Source organism: Truncatella angustata, assembly GCF_020726525.1.
Source record: "Truncatella angustata strain MPI-SDFR-AT-0073 chromosome Unknown BKA67scaffold_9, whole genome shotgun sequence".
Lineage (NCBI taxonomy): Eukaryota > Fungi > Ascomycota > Sordariomycetes > Amphisphaeriales > Sporocadaceae > Truncatella > Truncatella angustata.
Genome location: NW_025763389.1, coordinates 277240 through 302064, shown reverse-complemented (window position 1 = coordinate 302064; position 24825 = coordinate 277240). Strand labels below are relative to the sequence as shown.

At 47.6% G+C, this 24825-nt stretch overlaps 8 protein-coding genes and 1 non-coding gene across 9 annotated transcripts; 6 read left to right on the top strand and 3 right to left on the bottom strand.

The window, feature by feature from the left end:
* Positions 1-73: 73 nt before the first annotated feature.
* BKA67DRAFT_412174 (CHAT domain-containing protein) lies at positions 74-3709 on the bottom strand. Its single transcript, XM_046096763.1, has 2 exons — positions 3688-3709; positions 74-3619 (listed from the first exon to the last, which is right to left on the bottom strand). Exon 2 carries the CDS (start codon positions 3526-3528, stop codon positions 286-288), a length of 3243 nt encoding a protein of 1080 aa, XP_045953127.1. The 5' UTR covers positions 3529-3619; positions 3688-3709; the 3' UTR covers positions 74-285.
* A 3898-nt stretch (positions 3710-7607) lies between these two features.
* BKA67DRAFT_540118 (uncharacterized protein) lies at positions 7608-8681 on the bottom strand (the record flags this gene model as incomplete). The annotated part of the gene is made up of 2 exons (XM_046100730.1): positions 7608-8365; positions 8429-8681. The coding sequence occupies 2 exons, from the start codon at positions 8679-8681 to the stop codon at positions 7608-7610; spliced, it is 1011 nt and encodes a 336-aa protein (XP_045953126.1).
* Positions 8682-9791: 1110 nt separating this feature from the next.
* BKA67DRAFT_540117 (uncharacterized protein) lies at positions 9792-10663 on the top strand (the record flags this gene model as incomplete). The annotated part of the gene is made up of 3 exons (XM_046100729.1): positions 9792-10045; positions 10076-10152; positions 10326-10663. The coding sequence occupies 3 exons, from the start codon at positions 9792-9794 to the stop codon at positions 10661-10663; spliced, it is 669 nt and encodes a 222-aa protein (XP_045953125.1).
* Positions 10664-11538: 875 nt separating this feature from the next.
* On the top strand, positions 11539-12378 carry BKA67DRAFT_663016 (uncharacterized protein; the record flags this gene model as incomplete). The annotated part of the gene is made up of 2 exons (XM_046108108.1): positions 11539-11593; positions 11645-12378. The coding sequence occupies 2 exons, from the start codon at positions 11539-11541 to the stop codon at positions 12376-12378; spliced, it is 789 nt and encodes a 262-aa protein (XP_045953124.1).
* Positions 12379-13938: 1560 nt separating this feature from the next.
* On the top strand, positions 13939-14923 carry BKA67DRAFT_580080 (Mss4-like protein). The gene is made up of 2 exons (XM_046103820.1): positions 13939-14165; positions 14266-14923. The coding sequence occupies exons 1-2, from the start codon at positions 14034-14036 to the stop codon at positions 14677-14679; spliced, it is 546 nt and encodes a 181-aa protein (XP_045953123.1). The 5' UTR covers positions 13939-14033; the 3' UTR covers positions 14680-14923.
* A 447-nt stretch (positions 14924-15370) lies between these two features.
* Positions 15371-16632, top strand: BKA67DRAFT_580078 (Endonuclease/exonuclease/phosphatase). The gene has a single exon (XM_046103819.1). It carries the CDS (start codon positions 15479-15481, stop codon positions 16571-16573), a length of 1095 nt encoding a protein of 364 aa, XP_045953122.1. The 5' UTR covers positions 15371-15478; the 3' UTR covers positions 16574-16632.
* Positions 16633-17443: 811 nt separating this feature from the next.
* BKA67DRAFT_t152 lies at positions 17444-17540 on the bottom strand. The gene has a single exon. It is a non-coding gene; the product is annotated as a tRNA-Asn (tRNA).
* Positions 17541-18810: 1270 nt separating this feature from the next.
* Positions 18811-21262, top strand: BKA67DRAFT_649888 (lactose permease). Its single transcript, XM_046106029.1, has 8 exons — positions 18811-19084; positions 19143-19212; positions 19264-19414; positions 19466-19707; positions 19797-20117; positions 20177-20434; positions 20506-20848; positions 20905-21262. The coding sequence occupies exons 1-8, from the start codon at positions 18956-18958 to the stop codon at positions 21071-21073; spliced, it is 1683 nt and encodes a 560-aa protein (XP_045953121.1). The 5' UTR covers positions 18811-18955; the 3' UTR covers positions 21074-21262.
* Positions 21263-23669: 2407 nt separating this feature from the next.
* On the top strand, positions 23670-24323 carry BKA67DRAFT_496603 (uncharacterized protein; the record flags this gene model as incomplete). Its single annotated transcript, XM_046097038.1, has 2 exons — positions 23670-24055; positions 24110-24323. Coding segments are annotated over 2 exons (600 nt in total), but the record flags the coding sequence as incomplete, so codon positions are not given.
* Between the last annotated feature and the right edge of the window lie 502 nt (positions 24324-24825).

The following is a 24825-nucleotide window of genomic DNA, read 5'->3' as shown; positions in this document are numbered from 1 at the left end:
AATCAGAGCCATCGCAACAATTAATCATTTAGAGCAATCATTTATGATAATTACTTTTTAAATAGTAATATTACTTTGCTATCGAAGAGTCTGCTAATTTATCAATCTATATATTTCTACCTTAGCTCACTTGCATAGCCAGGGCTGTGCAATGCCAAAATATCTTTGTCGAGAACATTATCACCATGTTTCTTTGGGTCCAGCTGGATGTGCGGCAAAGAAGGTATCAAGTTCGCAATTACCCAGGCGTAAATGCAGCATGCTATCCTGAGCCAAGGTAACATCTTAAACCCCGTAGTGAACATAAGGAACCCATAGCAGCCTGTTGAACTCCGGCTCCATCGTGAACTCTATATCTCTGGATGAATCCTGTCCATTACTCGCTTCATTTCTACCGTTTCCCTTCTCCCATATCATGCTCTGCACCCACTCGTCCCGTAGTTGCCGACTCGCCAGGTGCAGCCCGTAACTGACAGACTCATCGCATAGACCTTCTTTCGCTAGGGTGTTATATATCGGTGTTGCCATCTTAACACACAATTCATCATCCACACTCCATAGTGTGCCTATCACGTGTCGAAAGCCGGCCAGCTGGCATGCGCTACTTAGGTGGATGCTCTCATCGGCTGATTGTTCGTCGAGGATTTGGCTCGTTCCACAGGCCGAAAGGTATGCAAGAAACGGCATACGACGAGACAGATTGATTTGCAAGAGGCTTCCCACCGTGAAAGGATCATCTTCCCAATCATCGAGCAGCAGCTGACTCTGTAGCGGCTGTACTGGATGTGTACTACCGTGACCAGCAAAGTGGAAGATTTCGCAGTCTTCTAAGGCCAACTGAACTGCACTTTTTCTTTTCTCGGGGAAGATCGGTTTTATCTTTACCAATTCGCCTATTGTCTTGATTGCTTCGATTTCTTTGCTGGCATATTTCAGTTGGCTTTTGTTTCTAGTGTATTCCATCGCAACAACAACAAGATTGCTCATTGCCTGCTTCAACCATGGCTGTAGACGCGTATGTATCATTGAACGTAGCGATGTCGCATAAGAAGAAACAACCCGATCTATAGTGGTTCGACCTTGATTCTCCAAGTGATATCCGGCGGCGTGCAAGGGAAATCCGACAAGTGGTCCGATAGGGATCCACCATACCCGCGGCCATGGTTCTTCGGATATGGTTTGTGAGAAGCTTAGATGGTTAAGGATAGGATCGACTACGCAGTCCCAAAGCCACTCTAACATGGCAGATGACGGCAACGAGAGAGCTTGGCGATACTTCTTGATATCTTGATATCTCATATTCGGTAGCTCAAGACATTGGATCGTTGTTTTTAAGACGATCAAAGCATCAGAGCGGTGCCGACTAATGTTTATAATAATCACAGGACCGTTCTCTGCAGCTTGTAGTAGCTCATTTTTGGCTGGGGAGAGGAGAAAGCGATCGAATCCGGGCTGTTTCCTGATCTCATGTATAGTTCTCTGGAGCTGCTCATAGGCATGTCGACGTTTGTCCGTTTCTGATTGCATGCGTAATTTATATGCTTTTTGAAAGATTGCGCCTTTTGCTTCGACTGGAGCGTCTGCTTCGGCTGGAGCGTCCAGAATGGCCCGCCAATTATTGAAAGAGTCAGATAATCTAGGGTACTTTTGGCTTAAAATAGACATGTCTGTACGTAGATCTTGAAGGCCACTAACAAGGACGCCGCGGCCCATCTCGAGCCATTGAACTACCGTCGCTGGAGCTTGTTGCATTAGCAGTGCAATGGCAGCCGCGTCTGATGCGAGTCCGGCAGCTTGAAGAAGAAGGTGCTGTTTGTCGGCGTTTTGGAGAGAGTGAGGCGTTAGTTGAGGAAGAAGTTCGAGTGCCGTTCTGGCATATCCTTCGATATCTGGCGTATCTTGAAAGGCCCAGTCGGATGAAAGCAGTCTACGGCCAGCAATAACGCGTTGCGAAATAGGAGCAGTATGTTGAGAAAGAGCGTTAACAAAGTGACGGTAAGACGCTTCCAAATCGGCCGTATCTTGTGTCCTATCGAATTTGTCCCTAAGGTGACTCCCAAGATTGTTCAAGTAAATAGCCAGATTAGGATGGTCTTGAGGAGCGGCATCGACAGCCTGGCGTGCTGTCTCTATAGCCTCCATAAGATCGGCTGGAGCTTCAGTTCTCTTAAATTTGGCCATAAGTCGATTTCCAAGGTTGCTTAACTCAAAAGTATAAGCGGGATGGTCTTGGGGAATAGTATCTATGGCCAGACATGTTGCTTTTATAGCCTCTTCAAGGTTGGCTATAGCCCCTGTCTTGCCAAATTTATCCCCAAGGTAGTTTCCAAGGTTACCTAAGTAAAAGGCCCAGTTAGGATGGTCTTGAGGAGTAGCATCGACGGCCAGGCGCGTTATTTTTATAGCCTCTTCAAGGTCGATCATAGCTCTTGTCCTGCTAAATCTATTCCCAAATTGAATCCCAAGGTTGCAAAGATATAGAGCCCGGTCAAGATGGTCTCGAGAAGCGCTGACAGCTCGGCATGTTGTATTTATGGCTTCTTCAAGATCGGCCATAGCCCCGGTTCTGCTGAATCTTTTCCTGAGTACTTCTCCAAGGTTGTTCAGATATCTAGCATAGTCTGTATGATCTTTCGGAGTTACATTAACGGCTTGGCGTTCTGCGCTAATAGCCGCTTCGAGATCGGCTATAGCTCCCGTCCTGTCGAATCTGACTCCGAGTGCAATCCCAAAGTTGCTTAAATATACGGCCCGGTTACGATGACCTTGAGGAGTAGTTATGACAGCTTGGCGTGTTAAATTTATGGCTTCTTCTAGATCAGCCACATCCCCCGTCATGTCGAACCTGTTCCTGAGTGATTCTCCATGGTTATTCAAGAAATCAGCTGTGTCGGGATGGTCTTGAGGAATAGTATCGATGGCTTGTCGTGTTGCATCTATAGCCGCTTCAAGGTCGGCTATAGCTCCTGTCCTATTGAATTTATCCCCAAGGTGATTTCCAAGGTTGGTCATGTGAATAGCCCAATTAGGATGGTCTTGAGGAGTAGCATTGACAGCTTGGCGTGCTATTTCAATAACCTCTTCAATGTCAACTATAGCTCCTGTCCTGTTGAATCTGTCCCCAAGGTGATTTCCGAGATTGCCCAAGTAAATAGCCCGATTAGGATGATTTTGAGGAGTAATACTGACAGCCTGGCGTGCTGTTTCAATAGCCGTTTCGAGGTCAGCTACAAATCCTATCGTGTTATATCTCAATACAAGAAAGATTCCCAGGCTATTTAATAATGCAGCACGATTGAGATGGTTTTGAGGAGTAGCCTCGACGGCTTGTCGTATTGCATTTATAGCCGCTTCAAGGTCGCCTATAGCCCCCTCTTTGTCGAATCTTTCACCGAGTTGAATTCCAAGGTCGCTTAAACGCAAAGCCAGTTCAGAATGGTTTCGAGAAGTAGCGTCGACGGCCTGGCGTGCCGTCTCAATTCTATCATTGAGTTGACTAATTATGCTGGTCTCTTCTGAAATCTCCATGTTCTTATAGGTTGATGATTCACGGCAAAATATGATTCTGGTCTTTACTTATCTCTATGCGTCTTTTGGAACAGTCTCCAGGGTTTTGATGCTAAACGTGTCGCGTCATAAGTATGATTTGGAATAGGCTCTGGAAGGTCTGTTTATAGATCGGCTTACAGGGCGTTTGATATCGGTGAAGCACTTTTAGGCAACTTAGGATCATTTACCACATGGGGGTGAATCTGATCCAGCCTGCCTTGAGTGATATTGCGATCATCAACCTGTAACCATTAGTTACAGACCTTAGCAGCGACTAGGCGCCCTGTTTCATAATTATGCATAACACAGCGGTGCGATGATGCCGTGATGAGCGCCAAGTCGTCTGCCGCCATAATCGGTTTAAGACCCAGCGTGACAGACCTTTAGCTTTGACGCCGACCAGCTCCTCATAAAAGCGAGGGGAACTTGTAGCAGAGAAGTGCTTGAAGACGAAGGAGGAGGAGTCGTTGTCGTCATGAGCGGGATCTTTTTTCGAGGCAGACTCTGGATTGGGGTATGAATCACGCCCGATATCAGCAGAGTCAGAAGGATTAGGTAATCCGTAGTGGTTTCGTGGAGTCAGACGACGCATGCGGATATAGATGCTGAGATCGAGCGACCCCGCAGTACCCTAATGCACAGGACTTTTGGTGGTCTTCAATAATGCAGCGGCGACAATAGTGATTCCTGAATTAGCCTATCAATAAATGCGTTAAACTACCTACACTGGAGCGTGTAATCCAGATTTTCTGCAAGTCGTGACAGTTACTCGATCATTGCAAAGCGACCCATCTGATGCGGCTGTCAAGGCTTATTCTCCTCCCAGCACCATAATCATCAGCTCAGATACCTGCCCAGAACGTACCAGAATCTAACGCACCTAACCTTTGCCGATCTAACGTTTACGATGCCGCTGGGTGTTTACCAGTCTCGGGGGCCTTTTGAGTTAAGCGTTCTGAGACCTGACCACCCCTGCGATCCGACCTCTAAGTTGCGCTGGACGGAAAAGTTAAGTTATCTAACTTAGCCTACGTGCTTGACTCTGCGTTGGTCTTGTCCCCACTTCTCTGATTTTCGGATGCGAAAGGTTACGGCAGAACGGTCGAGCTCTAGTCTGCCAAGGCAGCTGCTGGCGGTTCGCAACTAGCTGGAAGCTAGAGTGCTGATATGGCATTGAGCAGTGAAGCCGCTAGAAGTCAGCTATAAGCCAATCGCTACTCCGCTGAGGATAGCCCTGTACAGATATAGATATATATAATATACTTAGCGATCATACTTAGCGGCAGCTGATATCTCGTTGTCGCAAGCTGTCAACCAGTTGTTGAGGTACGTACCGAAAGTCTTGGCGACCTCCGTAATGGCGATCAAGTGCCAAACCATGCCGAGTCTACGGATTCGTTGCCAGCTCTAGCGCTAGAACGGGCGTAAAAGCCGGGAAAAGCTAATATCTATTGAAGTGTGCGACGGCTAGGGCAGAGAGCTAGTAGGGAAGCTCTACGACGTAGTAGGGCAAAGCTACGCGACAACGTATTTTTACTTGTTTCGCGATTAACTCTTTGTGTTCTTCAGCTTTCTTATCTTCATAATGTATAAGGCAAACAGCAAGCCAAGTCTTCGTGCTCTAGTGACCGTGACAAAGTGGTGTAATGTGGTTGCCTAGGTGTGGCGTGTGAAGAATGGTCTCGATCACGATCATATAAGTCGTGAAGCCTCGTCATCTTTTAGTTTCAAGCAAGCAAGTAGTTCTCAAGCAATTCACACATATGTTCTCATACTCATGATCAGCCACGTATATGTCAGCGTGCATTGTAATGAACTAACTAGACAGTCGCGGTTTCTAGTTCACCATTAATAAGCTGGTCAGGGCTTCCGAACGACACAGGGGACGTGGCGTGCTAGGGTCCCAAGAGCTAAGCTGGACTTTGCTTATACTTTGTAAGATTTCATGATGACTACAGTTGTATACTGGTATTTAGAGCCTGGCCTAGCTGCCAAGCTGCCCCAGAATCAATTGCGCCTTTGCACACGAAGATGTTCGTTTCATCACGCAAGGATCAGCGTTTGGCGATCTTTTCTCCGAGACTGAGGTACAAGTCGCAATTGATGCTCTTTCAACTACTAGCTGAATAAACATAGCAGGCATTATTGGCTACCGTACAGCCCACGAAGCTGTGCACTACACGGTTTAGTAAGTTTGAAGCCAATCGAGGGGGTTTTGCGTGAGTGAAATTTCTTCATCGTGTCATCTTTACTCAATCATATCATGTTTCCATTAATACAAAGGCGCATAATTACACAGGCAGTCCATTGCAGCCATTTGCGGAAAGGTTTATCCCATATATCTGCACCTAATCACCCGGCTTGTGGGAAGTGCTGGACTTGATTAGTATCATGTAGCGCTATCCGCGTCAAGTGGCAACCTAGTTCCAGTCCGAACATGCCTTGTAGTAAATTCAGGACTTCACGGGAATTCTGATATGGGAGTAGTCGATAAAATATAATCAAAAAGGCGGCCACGGGTGTATAATGTCTCACGATGAAACACTCCATTCAGCCATCTGGTGACTTCCATACACTGTGTCTCAGGTCTACGCGACACCTTACGATGCTCCCAACCAATGAGCTTCGAAGGTTCGGGACGTGCTATCTTCCGGCCGGGGTGAGAGACGGCGGATGCAACAAAAAATCCGAAGAAGGGACCGATACCCGAACTCGGCCCCAATAATATAAAAACTGTTCCAGACTTGTAGCATCCTCGCATAACATACATTTTCAGTATTTGCTCAGAATACTGTCTCATTCACGAGAATGATCAAAACGCGATGCCAGTTATCATCTCATTTCGAGGTTGAGTACTGGTTAGGCCAGCTGTTTGAGCGTTTCGCAAAGTTCATGGTTTATGCTTTTGGCGGTCCGCGAATACGTGAACGTTTTATCAAGTGGCTTTCCAAATAGGACGGCCCATCAGCCCAATGCGTGTTAGCCATTGACGATCGCAATCTCAGCGGTAACCATTTTCTTCAAGGTCCGTTAGTATACCAATGTTGTTGTGACGAACATTTCTACATATATAGTAGCTCGATGCTTCATATCTGGCTGGTTAGAATGCATGAGCTTTGACAAACCTCTAACAAAAAGATTTACAGTTCCACAAGTTTGCCAGTTCCTTGCTAAAGCGCCCTGGGCTGTATTCATAATCCCACAGCCAGTATGAAGCTCAACCTTTCTTATATCATTCTGGCGGGCTTGGTTCTTGACGCATCTGCCGCGCCAACTGATACGGATCACTTATCAGGCCGCAGCGTCGCATGTTTAGCTACTTGCACGATCTATTACAAGAAATGTTTCTGGACACCTGGTACCAAGAAGTCTGTCTGTCTTGCTTGGTACAACGCTTGCGTGGCAAAGTGCTAGTTACACAGTTCGATTATGCACTTGCCTTCGAACCTGTGGTGCGCGCCACCACTTTGCGGCTCAGTGCTGACATATTCGAATTGCTTCGCTGGGAGAGATATACGCGGGAAGGGGTCGAGACCTACGATTTTCTTGATCGAAGGGCGTTGTCAAGCAATGCTAGATCCGGCTGGGTTGTTGCAATCAGCGGATTCGATGCAGGGTGCTTGAAGGAACCATGTGAATTTGTCACGTGCTGGATTTAATGTTGCTTCACATTTATTTTTTCTACGGGTATGGCAGTTTACTACCTGTTGGTTCATATTTTCACTGTCTGTGATAGTTTACTATCTGTCGGCCAGTGGGGATCATGTACAGTTGCTGATAACTCAGTACATTTCGCTTCGTGCTTTTAAAGTTGGTAATAGGTTACTATTTCTGTAGGTTCGAAGACATAAGTCGATATCAAAATCTATCAGCACCCATCATATTCAGCTTAAGAAGAGACAAGTTGTGGTTACTATATCATATCATTATGTCATTAAATGTTTAAGGTTATATACGCTGGCTTCAAATGCAGCAATCATAAAGAGGCTGTCCTATCCAAACTCCACACTGAGTTATCAAATGTCCCGTGATACGTCAACACATTATCTGCATTATATTTACAACAATGCAACAGCACCCAAAAATCCGGCCAAGAGACCACCGATCACAGGCGTCGCCGCGGCGGCACCTGCATTGCCACTTGATGGGGCAGCACTTCCAGCGGCATTTGTAGCACTGGAGACAACTCCACTAACACCAGTGGAGAGAGTGGATGCAACTCCACCGGCGCCTGAAGTGATGGTTGACAAGAATGCGCTGCCGCCCGACGTGATCGTAGACACAACACCACCAGCACCAGAGGTGATAGTGGAAAGAATCTCGCTGCCGTCAGAAGTGATGGTAGAAACAACACCGCCAGCACCAGAGGTGATAGTGGACAGAATCTCGCTGCCGTCAGAAGTGATGGTAGTAACAACGCCAGCTGCACCAGAAGTAATTGTGGAAGCCACACCACCAGCGCCCGAAGTGATGGTTGACAAGATCTCGCTGCCATCGGATGTGATGGTGGAGACGACGGCACCGGCACCGGCAGTGATGGTAGAGAGGATCACACTACCGTCAGATGTGATGGTTGAGACTACTGCGCCAGCTCCCGAGGTGATGGTTGAGAGGATCTCGCTTCCATCCGAGGTCAAAGTTGTGACTACACCACCAACGCCGGCAGTGATTGTCGACACGATTGCGCTTCCTCCCGATGTGATGGTTGTGACAACGCCCCCAGCGGCTGAGGTAGCCTCGCTGGCCACGGAGGATGCACCACTCTTGGCAGCGTCAGCATAGTTCCAGCCACACGATGTTAGGATCTCTCCAAGACCTAGCAAGCGAAGGGAGTTAGCAGGACTCGCATATCGTAGAAGTCATCAAGATGTTAACTTACTGCCGTCAGGCTCGTTCTGGCCGTTGGAGATAGAGCATGCAGCGCAGTACATCAGCTCATTTCGGGCACCGGCGCCACAGATACATTGACGCTCTTCGGCGGGGCTATCGGTCTGGTCGGCGCACTTGGTCGACAGACTGACGGCGTCGTTGCACTGTGCCGAGCAAGCGCCGGGGAAATCGGCTGCACTCAGAGTGACAGCAGCCCCGACGGTAGCCAGGGAGAGGAGAGCGGCGACAGTGTTGGAGCGCATATTGACTTTGGATGTCGGTGATCTGGTGGATTGGGTTGTCTGCGTTGAGTTGGAGAATTAGTCGGCGATGATCTTCTTGCTGCCGGTTCATCTTGACCGGCGGGCCTTCATATATCAAGACAACTTATCGTGCATCGTCATCGCAATCGACCTGCACTTCATTTTCGAACTCATTTGCGGTATCCCTGCTCGGCTCAATCAGTTCCCTGCTTTACTGCAACGGTTGGCCAGGCACAAAAAGGTCCAGTTGCGTTGGCGCGTCAGCCAAGCCCAAACAACCCAGCTTTTTAGAGCGTTCCAAGGCGTGAAGGTCACTTCCAGGTTTGCCATCCTTGTAATACCGCCAGGGGCACGGTCTCGATGTTGCGGTAAACCCTGTATGTAACCATGCCGAAATCCGACATGGGCACCCAACCACCCTGCCGAATCATTTTCTCAGTGCTTGAGCCAATCACAATAGGGCATGAATCAAAAATGTTTTCAAATTCAAGCAAAAGGTGGCTGGATCGTGCCTATGACTCATCGAAAGGCTGGGGGGTATTCTCAATTCAATCGAGTTCGAGTCTGCGCAGTTTGCGAAAGACAACCTTAGTCTAGCATGGATCCACAAACAACCTCGACTCGATCCGGTGTCCACGCGCCTGCATGGCTTTACTACTGCCCTATACAAGAGTACATGCTGTAGTATACAGTTGCGTGCCCATAAGATACGACCTAACAAAGATGCCCCGCACGAATTCATACCTCTAGCGCTAGGCGTTTGTCTCAGTAATACTACGGATTCGTAATAATCTGGTGCACATATTCAATCCAAATGAAGTAAACTACCGTCAATCCCTACGCCTGGCCATGCGAAGGTAACCTCTTATGCATCACAACATCATTCCCTAAATCACAACATAAAATTGCATATTGTGTTAGTACTTTGTCCTACTTTACCTCGCCTATGAACCTGTGACTGCCACCTGAACTTTGCGGGGCATGAAGCTGCATCAATATGTATGTATTCCTAAACTGATCCAGGGGCAAAGCATCTTTATAAGTCCGCGTGCACAGCAATGAATTGTATTGTGTCTGCCTCACTTGACTGCGAAAATACATTTCTACACAATGGGTTCAGTCGTTCATACAACCTCTGCTTTTTTGCCAGAACTCCTAGTCGTGATTCTGCTAGAGCTTGACGTGCGCACTCTGTCGCTGGCTCAGGGTGTCAATCGCCAGTTCTATAGTACCAGTATAAACACAAAAACGCTACGGAGACGCCTCTTCTTTCCAACAGATGATGCCGTTGTGACGGCGAAGTCTCTTGGAGAACGCGGTCGAGCCGTCCGGAACCCGCCCTTAGCCGAGTTGTTCCCAGCATGGTGTGTCAGAGTGGAACTGCTTCTCTACAGGCCTTGGACGGTCGAGGAAGCCCTCGAACAATTGCCTTGGTTCGACGAACCCCGGATAGCTACATTTCTTAGGAAGGGTGCGAGCTGGCGAAAGATGGTTGTACAGGATCCGCCCTCATGGCGCTAGGAATCTGGCATACGAGGCACAAGAAACGTGCGATGTCCGAGTATAGATCTCGTGTGCATCGAACGTATCCTCGCGGAGCCACCATGGACTCCTTGTTTGACAACTCTATCAACTGTTCATCAGGTTATCTGCTGGGCTTTCGAGTGTTTTGGATGGATTGGCCATCGTCTCGTCAAAACTTCCACTCTGCCTTGGGCTGGTACGATTTCAATGCAAGAAGTAAAGCAAGTGCGTTGTCGAGTCGTGTAGACACTATCGTAGAACTTGATCAGGGCACAGACGGCGAAACGATCTTGTCGAACGCGGCGCACAAACACATGTTAAAGCGACGCAAGCTCGTAGCTGCTTTCACTGGTCGCGCGCGACCTTTGGCAGACACCGCACCCGGAACTGCAACCTTGCTAAGAAGGAGCGAGAGGTTCCAGAACAAAACATATCGTAAAGATTCTTATTGGTTTTAGTATCAGCTACTGCCATCGTATCGCCCTAGTCTCAGAAAGTCTCGCCCAAAACTATCTGACCCGTTCCCAATCTAAAGATTACACGACCTCTGTAATAGCAACATCAGGTGCAACATCCACCCACGATCTCTTGACATATCCTCATTTCTTCGATCCTTTTATTATAATTTGTGCTAGTCACGAGGACCATACGTCTGTCAAGTGGCCTATTCATGAAGGTCTTACCTGCCTCTCTACGCTGTGGGGTCTCTCAGATTCAGCTAACAGACAATTTTGCCCACAATATCAAATTACGCTTTATTATGAAGAATACCAGGTACGACTTCAATGGACGGTCTGCGAGTGCCTATAATCCATTAACCTTGACATATCATCTCAGGACCATCTGAGGGGAAACCTTTGGGGCGTCCATGAAACTGAGTAGTTTTGACAGTATCATGCTTATGATATGTAGTAGAAAACAACTCAACATAGACCACCTCATTCTTATTCGGTTAACATATCGTCTCTGCCATAATAACTCCTCATTTTCCCTACGGAAACACATCAAGCTACCACGTCCAATCTGAGCTAGAACCCTAATATTCAGTTTCTATACCGACATCGCAACTGTCCATTTCCTATCCACTTTTGGATGTCATTGTCCACAACATCCCTCAATAGTAGTGGCTCTGACTGTTTTACGTGGAAGAAATATACAAAGATTTTGATCTTGCAACAGTTGCACTACCCTCTTTTTCGGTGTCTACACGTTTTCCAGCACTGCTCTTTCCTTTCTTCCTCTCTTCCTTCCTCCCATTATTTTTTTCTTCCCTCCATTTTTAACCACGCGATCTTCCTTCTACACCTGCAAAAGGCATCATTCACCCGTCATGATGGCGCTTGTACGCTATCGTGACGGTGATTACGGCTTGTGTGACGTTTTCACTGGTATGTCACACCTTTCACGTGGCATGTCACACTACTAATATAATCATCCAGGTGGTTACAAGGTGAGCTACGAAGAAACCTGCAAGCAGCAGCCAGTCAACTCGGCACAAGTTATTGATGATCAAAAGGCCGAAGCCTCCAAGGCACATATTAAACCTCGATTAGCAAGAGCCGTAGCACCTTCCGACACTGATGCGAACACAGCCAAAGCAGCTACCTTTACTTCTAAGTCCGCCCTTGCAGACTTTACTGTCCCTATCTCAAAGCCACCAACAGGACCTTCTGAGCAGATGATCTTTGTTAGAGAAGCAGAGGGACAAGAAGACATTGCTTCTGCCAGGGAAATCGATAAGACAACTAAGACAACCAAGAAAATAAAACTTGCGGATAAGGCCAAAAAGCTTTTAATGTTACTAGACAGTGACGACAACACCGACACTGACGAGAGTACCAATGGCGTTCACGGCAGTCCGGACACCCGAAGCTATGTGAACACTTTGGATTTGTCACAGCTCCCTAACACCTATGCCAAAGATCATGTCGCTGCTAGAGATTCGGGCCAGGGGATGAATAACCCGCCTACCCAATCGGTACTAGAGATCAACCGCGAACTTGACTCTGATGTGCCGACAAATAACTTGGCACACAAAATCAAGGCTCCTGAGAGAGCTTACATAAGCGTTGCCCTTCGACCTTCAGTATCTCAGACGAATGGTAGGCCGATCCTATCGATGGTAGAGACCAGGAGCAGGCTCAACGCTCTGGTCAAGGAGAAACCGACATAAATTCGATATTCAAGATTAATCCGCCCGAATCATCTTGTATTAGCGGCGCCCTCTAGGATTTCAGTCTTCGTTCAAGCCCGGAGCGGCGCATCTACTACAACCCTGGCGACACTGCCATCTGCTCAAACTTCAGAGTCCAACAGCTTCAGCAATCTCTGCCAGCGACTTATAAGCACCCGGTTACTCATCCAGCACCATTATCCAATTTCTACAACATTCACGACTTAGCCATGAGATTCCATATTCTGGAATTACATCATCGGAGATTACGAGCTGCGATGAGCACGGGAGATATCAAATGGATGCCGGAAAGAGATAGCGACCGTAATTACTGAAGCGCAAAGTGTCCGTATCATGATTCGAGACCGCCTTCGAGAGTCTGGGTTTGAACCAGGTCATATTCCCGATCGTGGATATCCTGGCCAGTGTTTCAACGATCGCAAGCCAACTAACGCTTCGAAATATGAATTGAACTCTAGCATATATGGCACACTAGTAGGATGGTTCAACAATGACAATGCGCCGCAACTTGAAGCGTCCAGCATCATGCAGCAACGCGTGGCTCAGGTAAGCCAGTCCGATCATCATGGGGCATATCATCATTCGACGATTCACCACCAATAGCCCCCCTCAAACATTTCCGAAATCAGGCGATCATACACGAGCTGCGATCAGTGGAGATCGCTGTGATACAACCGATCGTGATTCAAACATATCTATCCAACACCGCCGATACTAGCGTATCGGGTGACAACATACAATAAAAATGCACAACGTGTGCTATGGTAGTTGCTGGATAAGGAGATGTGTTTACGAGAGCTGACAGAAATCATGGAGAGGTTGTTAATTTGGGGGGGTGGGTGGGGGATATCAGGCATAGGAAGCTGGAAAAGAAAGAGAAAAAAAGTCCTGCCAACGAGAAAAGACAAGGGAAGAAAGGAAAAAGAAGAAAAAACGGACATGAATTGTATTGGTATCGGCTGTGGACTATGGTATAAGCCGTAGTAATATGCCGACTGCGTGTTTGGTATGGATAATAGCAGACAAGGACGACTATAGCTTGTGTATTTTCACCTATTGCACGTTTGCAAGATCAGACGCCACTTTGACGCCGCAAAGTCTCTTGTACTCTAGGTAGATAGTAATAGCTCTTCGTGTTCGGAAAATACCAATAGTCAACGGTTAACGTGAGGTTTTAGCTTTAACATAATAGGGAAGACCTATTAGAGGCGAGAAACTTTGCTATTCAACATGTTAGTTTGAATTGTGCTGGCCTCATTTTGCAAATAGAGGGGGTCTCGGCAGCAAAGTTTGTTGCTAGTCTAGACTAGACTGAAGGTTAAATGCAGATAACGCAGAACAGCAAGTCTCTCGCTGGTCTAGATGTCGGTACTTTGGCGTCAACATGCTTCGGCCTTTCAGCATCGTCCATCTTATCGCTATTCGTGCCTGAGCATCCCGCACTTCCCCGCCAAATCACATCTGCCCCGCTGCTTACATACCACTATGTCATATAAGTAGGAGCTTTTAAGCTAACATGATAGCTCTGCTTTCCAGTATTCGGCTTTTTGTTGTCCTCTTTGGGATGGTTACTTGGTTCAATAACATTGTCTAATCTGATACATACACAAAGATCAACACTGCCGAATATAGCCATGCCTGACGGATTTGTGGCCGCGGATAAGTCCAAACCCTACATCGCCCTGAATTCTGTAGCTGAAGACCGCGGGTATAAGGATGGTGAAGCAACTGCTACTTGCCTCTGTGGCGCCGTCCAATTGGCATTCGTAAGTCTGCACTGAAGACATGAAGAACGGGCTTCCCATGAAATATATCCTGCTTTACAGCATGTTTTGTTGTGATTGACTGCGCTAAAATCTCAAACAGCCCACAGATGGACCAGGGTTGGTCAACAGCTTCGTATGTAACTGCGTGGATTGCCGCAAGCTCACGGCGTCCATGTTCGCATCCAACTTCGCAATTGACGACAAGTACCTAAAACACATCCGTGGTCGCGACAACCTCAAGGACTGGGTCAACACCGTGACTCCCGTCAGGCCTGATACGAGCATGACGGATTACTTCTGTTTCACATGCGGCACACTCATGTATCGTATCAGCTCGGCTTTCCCAAACGTACCCATCCTACGACTGGGCTCTGTGGATGATCTCAGTCTGGCTGAGACCAAATTGAAGCCCCAGTGGGAACAGTTTACCAAGGACCGCATCAGTTGGTTTCATGGAGTACAGGTAGAGGGCATCGTGCGTCTTGAAGGGAACTCAGATACTTATGTCATTTAGAGATATCGTAGGATCTGCACAGATACAGGGTGCAAGGCTTGCGATGCATCGTGCGAGAAGTAAGAAAGCCCGAACAGACAACTACCATAGTTTCAACAGACAAGGTACTTTTCATATCCTGTACGTAGGCACACACTAGCTTACGCCCGGCTTTGCCGGTCGTCACAACATCTTTCCACTGCGATTTTAATCCACACGAAGCGTGTCTTACTACACTGCAAGAAATGCACCTCACTCTATACAGTTGAATGGGTCCCTATGCTTGATATCGTAACACAGCGACGGCTACCGCTCTAATCTACCAGGTGCCAGGGGATGGCGACGGGGACAATACACTGCTCACATGTGCATGGGACACCAATGGTTTGGACGTTATGAAAGCATGATGCATAGGTCAGAACTTGGGAGAGCGTCAGTTCCATCATGCTGTGTTCAAGGTTGCTTGTGAGCAGTGTGCCGAACCGTGGCTCAATGTTGCCCCAGAACGAACTTGTGTGACACAGGTATTGGTGCTCGGATGACTCTTATGTATGGGCTCGGAATAATACTTCTCCCAATTTGATGTATCGAGATCTATGAATGACCCAAGCGGTCGAATTATGCTTATAAGAGCCAGCAGCCAGGGCCTGTCCAAGCCCCGCCATGCCCCTCACTAAGAGCCTACAGCCCAAGCAGACCAAGTAGTATTGGAGCTGCATGTAGACGTTCTAACCTAGGTTAGACAAGGGTGAAGAGCTGCAGTGCTGATCTGAGATCGGTCAGTAATGAATATATATCACCTTTGATTTAACACAAATCAATGGGGACGCATGTATCAAAGACAGTGCGAAAGTCCAAAAACACGATCGGTAGGATTATAGTTCCTAATAGCACAAAGGGCATGGACGAGATCATCCAGAAAGCGATCGCCCACAGCGAGGCCTCAAAGAGAACCTCCGCGCCCTGGAAGGCAGACCAGCCGCACGAACAGCAGTATTTCCATTTCAATCACAGCAAGCAGCAATGGGGGCCACAAGAGCCGGTCGCAGCGGCGAAACAAGAATCCTCCAAGACCGGCAGTCCGGGCCTCAGCCGTTTAGCACTTTTCACCTGGAACATCGACTTCATGCTGCCGTATGCGGAATCGCGCATGGAAGCCGGCCTAACCACACTGCAGGACCTCGCATCTCGGCTACCGGGCAGCACGGGGGTCGTGATATTCCTGCAGGAATGCGTGCGCTCTGACTTGGCTACCATCTCCCAGCAGCCATGGATCAGGGAGCGCTTCACGATCACGGACACTACGGTGAACAATTGGGCGTCGGGACACTACGGGACCACGATGCTTGTCGACCGGCGCCTCGCCATCGCGAAGCTCTTCAGGGTGCACTACGCGAAGACGCGCATGGGGCGCGATGCTTTCTTCGTCGATATCATTATGGGGCAGGCTGGGGATAAGAGGGTCAGGCTTTGCAACTCGCACCTGGAATCTCTTGCTTTTGACCCCCCATACCGCCCGTCACAGGTGCAGCTGATCTCGCAGTATCTGAGAGATGGCGATGTGCATGCTGGAATCGCGGCGGGCGATTTCAATGCAATCCAGGACTTTGATCGCAACTTGCACAGCGAGAACGGGCTGAAGGATGCATACTTGGAGCGCGGCGGGAAGGAGGACAGCGATGATGGATACACTTGGGGCCAGCAAGCTGCAACAAACTTGAGAGAGAGGTTTGATTGCTCGAGGATGGATAAGGTATACTTTCATGGCCAGCTCGAGCTTAGGGATATGGAGAGATTTGTCGCAGATTTGCAACTACAAGATCCGAAACAAAGAGAGCATCTGGTTAGCCTGGGCTTCGAGAAACCTTGGATTACCGATCATATAGGCGTCAAGACCGAGTTCGAAGTTGTCTAATAAACAGGATCAGACGCAATAGAGGTTAAGTTTAATACAATGTCATGATCGCTTTAAAGCTGTACTAGACGCCTTGCAATGTGAGCCTATTTCAACATGGTGTATACAATCATTATGTATTGGTTCTAAGAGCCAATGATTCACATAGGGGAAGTGCTGCACTCTTGCTGGGTGTAAACGCTGTATTTGCAGTTAGTACGGCACAGCTAGATGACGTAGTTAGGAGATTCTGTCAAGTCTTTTGGTGAGACTGCGCCTCCATAGACCCCTAGATTGCAAGACATTTGCATTCAGCTTTCTTTCTTCGTCTATAAAGTCATACTCGAAGATGCTGTCGTATGTTTATTCTCCATAATTCACTGGAAATTTCGCTTCATCAGCTGGTCCCAAGCCTCTATTTAGACCAGCCTTGCATATTTATTTCTGAAAGAAAATTCAGGAATCGACCAAAGCCATTTGCGTGCACTATTTTACGATCTACACGAATGAGGACTGGCAAGTAGCCTGTGCGATGTTTTGCATTTTATAGCTAAATTATCTGAAGAAGTATTCCCCGTACTGTGTACATGTAGAGTGTGTGTGCTACCGCACACATAGATACTCCCTGATACTAAACCAATACATCAGTAATTATATTTCTCATAACGTGACTCAGTTTAACAATATATGTATCCATTTAGGGGAAGGTGGTCAATTACTGAAATATCTCCGTTATAGTTCCAACCACAAGCATCCACAAAACCTCACACCTACGGATCTGTACATATAACATGTCTGCACAGATGGCAACACACAGAGATCTGCTACCCTGATTAGGATGCCATGATCGATATGGCAGACGAAAAATACATATCACAATAAAAAAGATTGCTGCCCCACTGAGGGTCGAACTCAGAGCCTCCAGATGCCACTGTCCGATTGGAAACCGAATAACAGTCTGACGCGCTGCCAATTGCGCCATAGGGCAAGTTTCCAAGTTATGATGGTGTGGACTACTTGACTTGTTGAAACGTGGTGATGTCATATTAGTATAATAAGGAAAGAATATCATGTGTCGTGGTCGGCGACGATGTCGTCGAGGGAGTGGAGCGTGTGGAGTACAACAAAGCCTTGAAGTATGAGTTGGTAGCACAACGGTGGAAAAACAAAGCTTTCATGATATGATTCAGTTATAGCCCTACAGTTAATCGTGCCGTGCATGGATTATTATTGCCGCAAGAATTTCGGTGGTGATTGTAGAGTCGCATAGAGTCGGGCAGTAGAAAGAAGTGTGATGATAATGGCAATTCATTCCTTTGACGCTGTTGTGGTATGTTGTGGACCTATAATAATGAAAGGCAACTCAATGGTGGATTACGTGGTTGTTGGGTCGAAGAACTGGGTACTGCAAGCAGCATGCATCCAAGTAGGAACGACTTGAATACATATTGACCGATATAAACAAGATGGCCATTTAGTGGTTAATCAGACTGCCCAACAGCTTGCCGTTCTCGCATTTGAAGTTGATGTGTTGATGGTTGATCAGTTTCCTATTTGTGCACCTAACAATCTAAACTCGGATCCAACAGCCATCTAGGTCAGTCAGATCATTGTTGAAATAAATGGAGATTTTGCCTTCTAGGAGATACGGGCCTATCGCGCCGGCACAGTCGAACGATTATCAGAAAGAGAAAATCCCTTTAGGCATAAGCAGGTGAAAAACTATTCACCATGGCTTGCGATCACGCGCACAACGATTTGTTTTGGGGCTCGACCTACATTATAACGCAAATAGTTGGGCACGGTCTTTGACATAGCCGGGGAGGCGACATCGCCTTATAGTGGCACGAGTGAAAGAAAAAAAGACAAAGATGCAGGAAAAGACTTGTCGAGACCACCCACATTCCTAGCTCAGCTCACAGCTCGTCGACCGCACCTTTTCTGTGTATGCACAAACCCCCCAACGCGAACCATAAGTCTGGATCCAATCCTCGGTGAACCCACCCCTCGTGTGCTTCTCGTATGGGACCATACGTTGCCCGTAAAGCGCCATGCCACCCCAGTCGTGCAAGGGAACACCCCCAGCCCATGATAGTCTACTGTCCACCAATAGGAAAGCATGACGAAGCGGCAGGCTTGCCCAGACGGCTCAGAAACGGTGGAGATAGGCGAAGATCTGGGGTAGACATGGGTTGCGGAGAATCATCTCCTAATCTGGGGGGGCGGGGGCACGACTTCCAGGAGCACTTTCGGGAATGGTACGAATTGTGGTCTTGGCGTATACGACAACTCTTATATTTCAGCGCAAAGTCCGTATCATTTAGATCTTGTCTATACGAATCGTATTCAACAGTTTCTCTTTTTTCATTTATATTGAGACGGCTTTTTAGAATTCTTAGTATAATGGCAGACGAAAAGATCGCTGTGGTCGCTAGTGAGGGTGCCCATGTGGATCGCCTTTATCCTGCTGTTGATGCGGGCACCGGCGAAACTGCCAAACAGGAAGGAGCCCAAGCCAAGACAGTCCATAACGTCAGTTCCGACGCAAGGTCTCATGAATCGAAACATTAGCTCACGTATAGTGTCATAGGCCGAGTTGTTCGCAGCTATTTCAGAGACAAAGATTAAGAAATGGAGCAAGGCTACACTTCACCTATACTGTAAGTTGTGAACGAAATAGCTTCGTAGCATGGGCATTAACGAGCTTACAGTTTCTGTCTTCGTCGCATTCTGTTGTGCTTGTGCCAACGGTTATGATGGTTCTCTAATGACTGGAATCATTGCTATGGACCATTTCAAATCAACGTTCGATACTGAGTCCACAGGCACTAAGATCGCCGTCATGTACTCACTCTACACAGTGTAAGATTAGTAACAACTCCTGTACCAAAGCCGGTCTGACCTTGTTTATAGTGGATCGATGGTCGCTGCTCCGGTTGCAGCAGTCCTGTCCGACAAATTCGGACGGCGAATCGCCATGTTCTGCGGTGCAGTCGTGATCATCGTCGGTGCAGTTATTGTAGCGACTTCCAACACCGTTGCCCAATTCGTAGTGGGCAGGTTTATTCTCGGTATGGGTATCCAGGTCATGACGGTGGCCGCACCCGCATATGCCGTTGAGATCTCGCCACCTCATTGGCGTGGGCGATGCACTGGTAAGATAATTTCCATAGCTAAGCTTAATGCTATAGCATATCCATCTAGCTATCAATCCAATGCGGTAATCCTCATTGACCATTTGTAGGTTTCTATAACTGCGGTTGGTTCGGCGGCTCAATCCCGGCGGCTGCCATCACATTCGGGTGTAACTCGATCAACAATAACTACCAGTGGAGAATTCCACTTTTATTGCAATGCTTCGCATCTGTCGTCGTGATGGGTTCCGTTTTCTTCATACCCGAGTCACCTCGATGGCAGATGGCGAACGGAAAAGAGGACGCCGCACTGGATTTCCTGGTCAAATACCACGGCAACAACAATCCCAACTCGCGCCTGGTGCTCCTAGAGCTGGAGGAGATGAGAGACGGTATCCGACAGGATGGAATTGACAAGAGTTACGCCGACTGTAAGTTTCTAAAGTTACACTCGACTTCATGTAGTCGAATTGTTCTAACTAGGAACTAGATCGGCCCTTATTGTTCACTCACAGCGGACGCTGGCGAATGGCACAAGTCCTCATGATTTCCATCTTTGGCCAGTTCTCCGGTAACGGTCTGGGATATTTCAACACGGTCATCTTCCAGCAGCTCGGTATTGAGAGTTCCTCTCAACAGCTCGCCTACAATTTGCTCAATTCTATCCTTTCTGCGATCGGTGCTCTTGCGGCTGTGGCCTTGACTGATACAATGCCGCGTCGTAAAGTCTTGGTTATTGGAACCTTTGGTAAGTTGGTATGGCGTTTGTTATGATCATCATGGAGCGCTTTCGCTGATTTTTTAACTTCCGCCTTTTAGTTTGTGCCTGCGCTCTTGCAACGAATTCTGGACTTTCGGCTGCTCTCGACTCGCAGGGCGAAAATGTTACTACCTCATACGCCCAGGGTGCACTGGCCGCTTACTTTTTGTTCAACATCATCTTCTCGTTCACGTACACTCCTCTTCAGGCTGTCGTGGTGACGGAAGCGCTCGAAACCACTATCCGAGCCAAGGGTCTCGCCGCCTCTGGCGTCATCGTCAGCGCCATGGGCTTCATCAACCAGTTCGCAGGGCCTATCGCGCTGCACAACATCGGCTACCGGTACATATATGTTTTCGTGGGCTGGGATGTGATCGAGTCGATCGCATGGTATTTCTTTTGGTAAGTCTCGTATATCCTCAAGTATGGACGTCTCGCTAAACACCGTATCTTTGTAGTGTCGAGGCGCAGGGCCGTACCCTCGAGCAACTGGAATGGGTTTATAGTCAGCCCAATCCTGTCAAGGCATCCCTAAAGGTCGACAAGGTCATCGTACAGGCCGATGGTAAAGTCACGGAGAAGGTGGCCGATGGATCGGATGGCGAAGCCACAGCATCGCATGTATAGATGCAACGATGGCCCACGTCATCAGACTTGTATGAGGCAAGACGACCAGACGTTAATAAACAACGGTTTACGATTATTATTATTGCAGCAGTGTAATAAGGTAGCTTTACGCATCTACTCGCGGTTGATTTAGTACGCTTGGTCCTACCTACCTCGTTAGTTAATAGGTAATTGCGTTAGTAACATATGAAGATCAAGCGACAAGTCCTAGTGTAACTTCGACCAGCCACCACAGCACATGAGTTTCTTAATGTACTTGCAGTTGAAGATGCTCTTGCATGTTGTCCGTTGACGTCGGCTTGGAAATCACAAGTGACTACGGATCAGTAGCTTGAAGCTTTTACTTCATTACTTATCCTGTAATATTTAAAAGGACACCACATTTCTTCTGAATTCCCTTTTTAGTGTTGATAATTAAAACATTTCTCCCGTGATTTCTTTTTATTTCTTCATAAAACCATACTACCGCCTTAGAACGAGGGTAACCTCGGAGACGGGTTACATTATCTATTCAAGACAATATTAATACACATAAAGGCGACGTCTGAACTACATTTACCGACTTCTTAAAGCTATTTTAACAGAGACCATGACGATATGGGAGCTATACCGGTAAGTGGCAATCACACGATACCTGTAGAATTTACTAAGTACGTCCTTCAGATGCTATCTAGAATAGCTGTTGTTTGAGAACCTTAACCGGGATAATTATGTTTGGATTACCAAAGGGTGCGCATGATACTTGCTACAGGTATCCCTGGTTCGGTGATATCATGCTACGTGTTTCACTACATGTCAAGTGAGGGAACCGAGGCCAAGTAGTCCCTTGGATTTCATTACCTCTGCCTCGGAAGGCGATGCAAGGCAGCTCATGTACTGAGTGGATATGTTACCAGTTAGCGAAATGAAAAGGTACTGTGTTGGGAGTTGACGGACTATGGCTTGGTCGGCCAAGGCGTATATGCCAGGGACAGTTAGCAACCGCGCATTCACCTTGCAACGTGTTGAAAGTGCTCCCGTTTTTCTATACCTACCACAATCCCATTCTTTGCTTTTCCACACGGTGGCTTGGCATCAGTTATATTGATCAGCGCTCATCTGTCGTTTTATTTGATGTGAGAAAATAGTGTAACTTTCATAACGCTGTTTTGCAACAACCCTGTCCATAAATAGTCACGGAACGGGGTAAGGTTGGGCTGTAACACAATTACTATCCGCACTGATGTTACTGGGAAGATCATTGCGCGTCAATTGTCCTTTTTGTCTGGTTCGAGATCATAAACTACATTGCATCCTGGACTGAATGTCAACCAGCTTGATAACTCGCGAAGAAAAACTGCCCAACTACCCAGTTCGATACGGTATATATCAAATTGCTGTCCTGTCGTCTCTGCAAATGACTAAAACTCCTACGTGAGATAAAAGTTTCGGATGTGTGCTTTGGAGTTTCCGAGTCACGATCATAACTGCCCTCGTGTATTTTTATGCGCGGTGTCAGATGTCAAAATTTTGTGGTTTTTGGCGCTGCAGAAAATTCCCGGAGCCTGCGACTCATGTCGCCCTCTTATAACATTATAAAATCTGCTAATGCCCGAGTCATGGTATTGCAAGTGCCGGCTCCAACGAAGGATTTTACACCGATTGTCCCATCAAAAAAACTGGATGTATTGTAGTCTACATGGCGGGAACTCCGACTGGATGGGATACAAATCAAGGAGGCGCACCAGAAGGTTGGCACGTCTCGTTACGCAGTCATCGTTGATAGATGAGTAGGACCGGTCTCCTCCGATTCGCTGATTGTGGCCCTTGCAATCTTTCTGCCCACAGCAACATGCTGCATACTCGCCCCGGGGAAGTGGAGCCGGCACTACTGAGATAGTTGTGGGATTTCCCGCAGTCCCCAATTCAAAAAAAGAACTGTGGTTCATATTCGAGTAGATTGGGAACGTGCGCATATGGCGACATTGTGTACTATATAACCGCGCCGTCAGTGGCACCGGAATGACGCTGATTCGTGAAGTCATGTTACACTGCATGTATTGTTTGCAAATGATGGTATCAGGTTCTGACGGGATGGCGCAATCGAGCTAAGGGTACGGGGACGCTAGGTTTCCAGTCTGTACTATGGTGCTTAATATGCCTTGAACCATAGTATGTATGGATCGACCCTGCGTGGAAATCATCTAAAACTCAATTCGTTCGCAATACCGGTTGTAGATAGCGACATCCAAATTCGTATGGCGTTGTCCGGCGGTGAACAATATTGCCTGTCATGGTCCGAAAGCACATAAAAGGGCTCTTCCGTTGTTGCTGGATCCCCTTGAGTCAGTCTGGCTTGAAAAGACACTGCTTAGACAAAGAGCTATCTCAAGCCATCCCCCAATAATTCCTACCCGTAGATTTGATCGTCCCATGGTTTGGCAACAAAAGGCTTTCCCCTTGTCGCGAGAATCTCTTCCCACCTACCAAATATTCTCAATTCTCTGCAATAGCTCTTCCTTCACTCTTCTGCACAATGGCTGCTGCACAAGTACATCCAGGACAGACACTTGCCCCCAATTTATTTCTAGACGAGAAGAGTGATATCGTCGTGTCGACAATAGATGTCTCCCTCGAGGCCACCGACATCCTATCGAATAACAGCAACCACCACTTGGTGGTCTCACCATATACAGAGAAAGAACACCTTCTTGATTTGAGAACTCTGGACAAGGAGAACGCATTTTTAGCAAGGGCATTGGTGCACTTCAGGAGTCTACGACCCGACTATGCCACGGCCCCCTACACAGAAACCTTCAATTGGGATGAGGTCATTGGAGAGTTGACAAGGTTGGTGCGTGAGGAGGGATACCGGTGGAGGGAGACTTCCTTCTACATTGTCGCTTTCCGCTCACAGATCCCACCGACTACGGTGTATTCGGAGCTCGGTGTTTTGGACAAAGCAGCGCACGCCGAGGCGACAGCAAGTGGTGGATTCCTCAAGTAAGTGAACTCATCCACTCATGCAACGGAAACCACCTACTGACCAAACCGAAGGTACTGGTTTGGTACGCCAGATAAGGACGGAAGGAACCTTGCTACTTGCGTCTGGCGCTCACAGGAAGATGCGAGACAGGGTGGTGTCGGCCCGGCTCACCGCAAAGCTGCAGGTGCGGCGCGCCATCTGTACACGGAATGGCGAATCGATAGACACCGTCTTATCATCCGTGATGATCTGAAGAGCTGGGAGGTTGTCAATTGGGTCGACTGAGCCGACATGTGAAATCCCCGAGGGGGCAATCTTGTCCATGTTGCAGAGAACGAATCTGGGGGGGGCATCGGACCAGGGAGAAAAAGTTTTGGGTCTCATCCTTGCGTTGTCTGGATTCCTCGTTTAGCATGGCGTCATCGGGTACAGAATAATGGAATGAATTTGGAACTGAATCTCTATGTGTCGTCCTGTGTGACTGAAGGAATATTGGTGTTCAAAAATGGTAGATGGAAATAAAATTGGTGTAGATTAGATGTCAGGGTCGTTGAAGGTGGAGCGAAGGTTGCATTGATAATGCTGGCAATCGTCATTGAGGTGATAAGTGTGCAAGGTCGCTGCATCTGGAGCAAGTTATGTCCCACCTGAGCGAGAGAGGAGTTCATCCGAGCCAATGCTGTAACCTGGGGAACTTGCTCAATAGAACTCGTCTTATCTGCTAGTTGTTTTCTCGATTGAGAGGAGTGATCAACCTGAGGTGAGGCACAGCATCACTGGTGGTAGA

Coding starts and splice junctions, on each gene's coding strand:
- BKA67DRAFT_412174 (XM_046096763.1), bottom strand. CDS start 3,528: ATGGAGATTTCAGAAGAGACCAGCATAATTAGTCAACTCAATGATAGA.
- BKA67DRAFT_580080 (XM_046103820.1), top strand. CDS start 14,034: ATGCCTGACGGATTTGTGGCCGCGGATAAGTCCAAACCCTACATCGCC. Junction 14,166..14,265: donor GCGCCGTCCAATTGGCATTC/GTAAGTCTGCAC, acceptor AATCTCAAACAG/CCCACAGATGGACCAGGGTT.
- BKA67DRAFT_580078 (XM_046103819.1), top strand. CDS start 15,479: ATGGGGACGCATGTATCAAAGACAGTGCGAAAGTCCAAAAACACGATC.
- BKA67DRAFT_649888 (XM_046106029.1), top strand. CDS start 18,956: ATGGCAGACGAAAAGATCGCTGTGGTCGCTAGTGAGGGTGCCCATGTG. Junction 19,415..19,465: donor ATGTACTCACTCTACACAGT/GTAAGATTAGTA, acceptor CCTTGTTTATAG/TGGATCGATGGTCGCTGCTC. Junction 20,849..20,904: donor ATCGCATGGTATTTCTTTTG/GTAAGTCTCGTA, acceptor GTATCTTTGTAG/TGTCGAGGCGCAGGGCCGTA.